Source organism: Pieris rapae, chromosome 2, assembly GCF_905147795.1.
Source record: "Pieris rapae chromosome 2, ilPieRapa1.1, whole genome shotgun sequence".
Classification (NCBI taxonomy): Eukaryota; Metazoa; Arthropoda; class Insecta; order Lepidoptera; family Pieridae; genus Pieris; species Pieris rapae.
Genome location: NC_059510.1, coordinates 11784774 through 11793023, shown reverse-complemented (window position 1 = coordinate 11793023; position 8250 = coordinate 11784774). Strand labels below are relative to the sequence as shown.

The 8250-nt window shown below is 33.3% G+C and overlaps 2 protein-coding genes across 3 annotated transcripts; one reads left to right on the top strand and one right to left on the bottom strand.

Annotated features, from left to right (window-relative positions):
- Window positions 1–2644: 2644 nt before the first annotated feature.
- On the top strand, window positions 2645–7507 carry LOC110999162 (SET and MYND domain-containing protein 4). The gene is made up of 7 exons (XM_045634374.1): window positions 2645–3052; window positions 3164–3359; window positions 3518–3877; window positions 4014–4655; window positions 4781–4996; window positions 5084–5207; window positions 7157–7507. Exons 1-7 carry the CDS (start codon window positions 2731–2733, stop codon window positions 7346–7348), a joined length of 2052 nt encoding a protein of 683 aa, XP_045490330.1. The 5' UTR covers window positions 2645–2730; the 3' UTR covers window positions 7349–7507.
- LOC110999163 (dynein light chain Tctex-type protein 2B) lies at window positions 5631–8132 on the bottom strand. Of its 2 annotated transcripts, none has more exons than XM_022268089.2 (5): window positions 8114–8132; window positions 7035–7084; window positions 6664–6787; window positions 6171–6320; window positions 5631–6054 (listed from the first exon to the last, which is right to left on the bottom strand). In XM_022268089.2, the coding sequence occupies exons 2-5, from the start codon at window positions 7048–7050 to the stop codon at window positions 5889–5891; spliced, it is 456 nt and encodes a 151-aa protein (XP_022123781.2). In that variant the 5' UTR covers window positions 7051–7084; window positions 8114–8132; the 3' UTR covers window positions 5631–5888. The 2 variants fall into 2 exon arrangements, with proteins under 2 accessions (XP_022123781.2, XP_022123780.2); XM_022268088.2 differs by lacking the exon at window positions 8114–8132 and adding an exon at window positions 7499–7761.
- Window positions 8133–8250: the final 118 nt, after the last annotated feature.

The following is an 8250-nucleotide window of genomic DNA, read 5'->3' as shown; positions in this document are numbered from 1 at the left end:
ATCAAATAACCAGCATGTGTATTATTACTTTTTCATTTTATAACAATTACTTAGAAGCCTCGTAGAAATAGTCTAATTTTGGGTTTCTCGCCGAAGAAAAGGTGTGAGCCGTTTTAAATTTTAACCTCGCACATATTCTTGTGAAGTAGTAAAGTCACGCCCATTAGCTCATGATAAATTAAACAATCAAGAAAGATTACAAGTCGACCACTTACAAAGAAAATATTTTCTTAAAATTAAATCATCGCTAAACAGAGAAAGCAGATAAGCACTGGGAGCCGTCGCATGCAATATTTCATAGATGATAAATGGCGCCCTCTCTGGCGGAGTGGCATTGACCTTGGAATATTCGAGATTAACAATAACCTATAGTTATAGTTTACTCTACCTATATTAATTATTGTGATGAATGAACCTAGATCTACAATTTTCGTTCCTCTTAGTATTATATTATTATGACTTTTTATAATTAACATTTCGCATTATCAATCAAAATCAAAATATCTTTCTACATACAGGTAGAAAAGTACACATATGAACGTCAAAAAAATTAAATTAATTGTAAATTTACATTACTACCAGTATTTATGGTATTATATTAAACGTTATGGTCTTTACAAAATAACCTTTTACAGTCATAGGATATTCCGAGTTATTATAACCACATGAGCATTGACCACAAGCTCTGAGTATATCTCTGCGAAGTTCTAGGCTTTCCTCCATCTTCGAGGAAATACTTAAGGAAGCACAATAGCATTTATTAAATATATTAAATTGTTTATGTCGTGTTTGGCATATTGAAATTAAGTAATGATCACAACAAATAAAGCGATTATCTTCTAATTATTTATCAATGTACATATATAATGCGCAACGTGAATATTAATGGCGTTTGAATTAATCAGAGCACGTGGAGGTTCCTCATCACCATTGAGACCTGATTTGTTTGACAATTAAAGAAATACAAGTCGTGATCATAATTTACACAACATACCGTGGAAAAGTTTCTTATTATTATCATGATTTATTATTAGTAATTTATGTGACGTAACTGAACCACTTTATTTGATTTATTTTTTATAAATTTTAATACATCTGATTAAAAGAATAAGAAAGGCCGGAAGTGCGTCAAATAATAATGCTACATGTGTCAGGCGACAAACTCTTAACGACGCGACCGGACTACAGATGGCCTAACCTTGCTTATGACATTGTTTATTTAATTGCAAGTTAAACGAGCATTAAACTTGTAATACGAAGTTATAATTATAGCAATGATGAATTTATATAAGACCTTCTTCAAGGGAACAGGACATCTTCCGTCACAACGCAGATTATGTTAATAAGCAAATTATTCACGGAGCCTCATTAGGTCAATCTAAAGTCAAACGGCCACGGAAATGGCTGAAGTTAAAACAATACTAAAAACCTATTAATTATAAGGATAATATTTATAAAGATATGAGTTCTTTGTCCGCCGTTATCGCTCCAGAAAAACAATGTTTGCAATTTGCAGCTATAAAGGGTTAAAGTTTAACACTAACAGAGTACCCGGCGACTGTCGCCTTATAATACAATGTTTAATGAATATAACATTCTTAAATAATGACGAGGAAAATAATAATTAGCGAGAGGAAGACTCCACCGCTTCCCGAGACCCGACTTCCAATGCCACAGCGCAGTCGGCTGAATATAAAATTAGGATAATCAATGAAACGAAAATCAATCACCGACAATATTCAAGTTGTGTTTTATAATACATACCTCATTCGTATATATTTTCCTTAGAAAACAGCGTAAGTGACTTTTAATCATGAGTTATATAACAAAGTTATTAAGAGACAAATTGTATACTGGTAGCTTAATAGATGTCATGTATCACATATCATTATGTTAATTTTAAGTTATTTGAAGTTTCTATTTATACTGTTTTTACAGATTAACTACGTTACCGTGTTTCCCGGCAAAATTTCGATTTTTTTTTAGTTTTATTCAACAAAAGTAGGTAACTAATTCTAACCAAATGAATTGATGCAACATGATTACTTTTGATAAAAAATATAAACCTACCCAGGTTACAATGCGTTTAAGTTTTTACGTGAAATAAGTACGGATGACTGAACATGACCTTCAACAAGTTTAAAAATCTTCGAGACAAGCTTCTCCTGAGCCAATCAACATGCACGGACACATTTCCGTTTGTGTGTGTTTCTATTATGTACTAAAATAAAAAACTGAATTGCTTTATGTATCGTATACCTATCTACTATACTGGCAATTGTAATAAAACATTTTATATCAATATGTAATTGCAAATAACCATTTAATTTAAAAAAATGTTATACATAAATATTGATCGCTTATCTCTTAGTTACGTAGATGTTTACAACATTCTTTTATCTCCTTAAGTTTCACAAAAAAGTAAAATACAAAGCAATCGCCCACCGCCCAAATTAGCATTATTTTATTGAACTGCATTTTGGGACACAATTAGTATCGACTACATTTGGTTCATTTTGTATTAACAAATGCGTTATTATTAGATAAATACAATCGATGCTGTAATCTGTACGCATGAATGTTTAGATGTTTCGAATCAAGACACCAGAGTTGGAGCCAAAAATAAAAATAGATCGCCACATTACACCGGCTTTCACTAACACGCTGTGTTTAACCTAAACTCCTGCGCTTCGCAAAACTATTGTCAAATTTGCTGGTTCTCTTAAAACAATGGCTGATGTAGTCGGGTTTTTTAAGCATTTTTATGAACACGTCAATAGTTCTTTAGATGATGTGACGAAAAAAAATTTTGCTAATTTAGAAACAAATTCAAAGCGTATAGCATATTTAAGTGGCCTACCTCTAATAAAATCCTACGACCTCACACCGGAAGTAGAAAAATGTGAAAGTGGGGGTGAGTTTCCTGTCAATAAGCGTCTGGAGAAAGCACGCCTTTTCAAGGATCAGGGAAACATGGAAGTGCAAAGAGGTGACTGGGTGAAAGCTATGCAACTATACAGTTTGAGTTTGATCCACATGCCAAAGAAAGAAAGTAAGTTTTCATTTCAACCAAAATAAAATTCTTGACTCGTAGTTTTAACTTTAAACATCATTGCGTATTGCCCGTACGCTTTTAAACCATTCTTGTTACAAATTGTTTCAGCTGAAGAACTAGCTATTGTATTGGCAAACCGCTCCGCTGCGCTCAATCACTTGGAGCAGCACGAGGAATCTCTAGCGGACATCCGGCGCTGTCTCGCTTTGGGATATCCTCGCCACTTGCGTTACAAGGTTTATGAGAGAAGAGCCAGATGCCTTCTGGTACTCAAGAGGAATCAAGATGCTGTCAAAGCTTTTCAGTGTGTTTTAATTCTAAGCCTTTCTCTCTGATTATTTACTTTTCGTCACCGTTTCACCGCTATCTAATATGTAATGACCTCATTTAGCTAAACTAGATAGTAATAAGACGTCGACATTAGTTATTTTAATATCGTAATCTAAAAAATATGTTTTTTAGGGATACTATCTCATCTCTCGACGACGCAAAAAACCTAAACCAAGAAAAGAAGCAAAAATTACTAACGGATGCAAAATTAATGTTAGAGGTTCTTAACAAAGGCCTCGTCCTCGCTGGCAATCCAAAAGACCCCAAACCCAGAAACAAAGTTGTGCCCAAGCCCAAACTGCCTGGAAAACATAATATAAAGTATCCCGCTGCATCTGAAGCTATTCAAATAGACCAAGATGATACAAAAGGAAGATATGCATCAGCCTCGAGGGATATTCAAGTTGGAGAAACACTGCTCATTGAGAAGCCACACAGCGGTGTTTTGTTAGCAGAATACGCTGCAACGCACTGTCAAAACTGTTTTGCTAAGTAGGTATACGTTTATATTTGAAATACATATATATATATAAACTATAGTTTATATACTTATATAATAAGCCTTATTGGACAAACTTAGGTATTCTTTTATTAAACAATTAAATCTAAGAGATTTTTCTACTTGCAGATGCCCAATACCTCTTAGCTGTCCCACATGCCCCAACGTAATATTCTGTAGCGACCATTGCCAAGATGTGGCGCTGACTTCATACCACGCTTACGAGTGCCCTATCCTGCCCTTAATATGGAAATCGGGTTGCTCTATCACCTGCCACATAGCTTTGCGAATGATTACTCAGAACTCTAAACAGCACTTCAAAGAATTAAGCAAATATTTGGATGAAAAACCCACTGGTCCATACAATACAAATGATTATAGAAATATTTATAATTTAGTATCACATGAAGATAAAAGAACTAAACAAGACTTGCTGCATAGGAGTCATATGGCAGTATTTCTGGTAAAGCTCCTTGAACTAAGTGGATATTTCGATACCAAACCTAGGGAAACACTTATAGATATGGATGAAATAAAAACAATGGGCGTTGCTGAAAGATATCGCGACGACGTTGAACTGTTTGGAGGTCTTATTCTAAAGAATATCCAAGTTCTCCAGTTTAACGCTCATGAAGTATTTGAATTACAGTGTTCTAAGCCCCGCCTGGAGCAAAATGTTATCAAACATAATGGCGATTCAGTTTTCGTGGCAGGCGCTGTGTTTCCTTCTCTCGCGTTATTTAACCATTCGTGTGATCCTAGTGTTGTCAGGTAAAAAAAACTTAATATAAACTTATTAAATAGATATAAATAATTGGAAGTTTATCATATTTTATATCTATTTCTTTTTACAAATCAAAATGTTTGAAGAATATAGTTTTTTATTGCCTTTCCAGATACTTTTCAGGGCCCTACATTATCGTGCGCTCTGTTAAAAATATAAAGAAGGGAGAAGAAGTTGCAGAGAACTATGGACCGATATTCACCGTGACATCCAAAGAGGAGAGGCAGGCTATTCTGAAAGACCAGTATTGGTTTGATTGTACCTGCGAGCCTTGTCAGCAGAATTGGCCTCGCTACGACCAAATGAATGAAACTTATATGAGATTTAGGTAATGGTCTAATCACTAATGTGTCAATTTGATAAAAACTAATATTACGGAGTTTATCTTAACATCATTCTTTTGCGATCTTTATAGATGCGATTCAGGTCAACCTTGTCCCAATGTATTACCAGTGACCCACGATTGCACAGAGTTCATGGTTAAATGTGGACTATGTCAACAATTCACTAACATCTTGAAGGGATTGAAGGCTCTGCAGGTAATTCGTTTCCCTTTGATATAGTATTTTAAATGGAAATTAGGAAAGCAATATGTCCACTTGTGGTTTTTTACTCTATGACGAAAATCGACGATGTTCTAGCAACAGGACTATATTTACATACAAATAAGTCGCTAAATTGTAAGCGATCCTATGTCCGCATTACAACAAATTACGACCTATTTGATAATTTAAGGCAAATATCTGTTTTAGTTCGTGGCAATTAGCAATTTATAAAATATACTTATTCTGTATGTGATAATTATTCAATTCAATAATAGCAAATATACACAATTTCCGCGATATAACATTATTAACCACACAATACCCATCAGTGTTTGCTTTATCGATATTTCACTTCTGCTGACGGCTTAATCACGAAAAAATGTTGCCTTAATATAATATTAATACAAGTTTTTATAAGTTAAGATTTTATTTTCAACCGTCGTGTACATTAAATAATGAATTAAATTAAACAATAATACCATCAAACTATTCTTGTTAAATGTTAAGTTTCAGTTAATTAGGTGCAAAGACCTTTTAATTTTCAGTCGGCAAATCGAGTATTAGAGATGAAATGTTCATTTTCCCCTGAGATCTTCAAGATTTGTCACTTTAATGTTCTGATCGAAGGCATCATCATCAAGTGGTGATCACCTAGAGAGCAGAATCCGCAAATTGTTAATATAAATATATCCCGTACACAATAGTGTAGCAGAATATTGTATCATTTTTATACAAATCATCTGCATAGTCGTCAGTCTCGGGATCCCATATACATCGCTGTCCAGACTTTACTCCGGCCCCTTTTAGTTCCAGTATTGTTGTTTGGACTATTACTTTGTACCTACAAACATTTCATATTTGCTCACGGTCTTAGGATATATAACAATTGGTATGTAAAGAAAGAAAATGAATTTGATTCTTATGTGCTCCGTGTTATGAACCTTTGGATTTGATTACCGTTTCATGTCCAGCTCTTGAACGCGTTGCCGAACAGCGTTGGCGATAACTTTAGCCCATCGCGGCGCTTGGTCGGAGCGGTATTGTCGCCCACTCAGCTGCTCTTGCATTGTCGATACAATAATTTCTCGCACATTTTGGGCCTGAAATCTATTATGTACAAGTGATAGTAGATCCTGGATGAAGTCTGTTAATTATTATGTATTTATATACATACAATACTTTTTATAAATATTAACATGCATTGAATACACCTTGTAACAATAAACATCAATTTAGACTTGATTTTTTTTTTGGTAAATATACATAAACACAAAATATGACTATGACTACTAGCTACATATTTACATAATTGTTAAATGTTATTTTGAATTATTTACCTTGGTCATACTACAAGGAGTATTTAAAGCATCCTGATAAAGACAGGTTTAAGAAAGACAAAATCCTTAAAATAAAACACCACCCATTTAGTATTACTAAAGGCTTTTCTTACTTTTCTCCGAGACTAGGTCGCACTTCATATTTAGGTGGGGCAAGAGGCTTCTCTGTCACTACAGGAGTAAGAGGAGTTTCACTTTCTGCTCCTCCTGCCTCTATTACCTCTGCCTCTTCCTCTACTGTAATCAGAAAAATTATTGGTACCTACCATTTATAAATAAATTATCAAACATTAATAAATAAATTATAAATAAAATAAATAGTAAGATTTCAAAATGCATGACTTGGTCTTCTTTTCAGTTCTTTTCATGAGTTGGTCTTCTTCTGGGAGTTATGCAAGAAAGTAAAAAAACACCTAATTTATAATGATAATAATGATCATGTTACTTTTGTTTTACCAGCAAGTAGTTATTTATAGTAACTCACCTTCCTCATCTGCCATCGGAAGCAAATTTGTCACATATTACACATAATATCTGAAAAATACATTTCTAATTATAATCTATTGTCCTACTTTATCAAATACAAGTTTCTTAATATATTTTCAGGACACAGAGGTAATGTACAGACTTGGTCGAGCTGCTATGGAAGAAGGAAAATATGGAGAGGCTATAAAGAAATTAATAGAAGTATTAAAGCTCTATGATTCAACCCTTGCGCCACCTTATAAATCCTATTATGATTGTGTACAAGATTTAAGAAGATGCATGTTATCCTTGGGAAACTTCAGCATTGCTTAGAAAATAGCTTATTATATTTTGGTTTATATTCCCATTTTGTACAATCTCATACTAGACGTAACTAATTATAGTTTTGTTTTGGCAAAGAAATAAGTATAGTTAGTATTTTGGCCTTTAGTTACCCCTAATAAAAAATTGCTTTATACTTACAAGGATAAATATTTTTTGTTTTATTTATTTCCTGTGATTATTGTTAATTCATGCGAAATATAACCTAAAATTACAAATTTTATCGCTTTAGTTAATATGCAATAATCTTTATTCAGAAAATAGAAGCAGTGAGTATTTATACATTAATTTATTCGTATTTATATTGTATTACAATTATTATTTATTGGTTTAACAACTTATTCCAATCGCAATTCGCAATCGGACAATTGACAAGCGTCAGTTACTATGGTAACCAATAAAGTGTAAAGACTAGTCGGTAATCGGTATTCAGCATTACAGTGTATTGTACTCGTACTATAAGTTCTGCCGGAATATCATGAAAAATAGGGAACTAAATTTGTTGTTAGCAATACTGAGGAAATTGAGTTAATGATTTTAATACTGTTTAATTTTTATTTATGTTATTAACATTAAAGAACATGAAGTATATTAGTATTTTGTATAAAGAATATTGATATACATCGGACTCTTAAGATATAAAAATATGTTATGAAAAATAAATAAATCATAAATAATTTATGTACTAGCTAGGTAATTGGAACGAAGTTCCTTATCGCGCGTTGTGAGAAGAGGCTAGACAGAACAAATTCTTACGAAATGTTGTCACGACACTTTTTGCTATAGTTGTTGTAATTCACCGGTTCTCAACCGATCACCGAGTTAAGCAACTTCGGGCGAGGTCAGTACTTGGAATGGTAGTATAACAACAAAGTATAAAACTACCATACCAA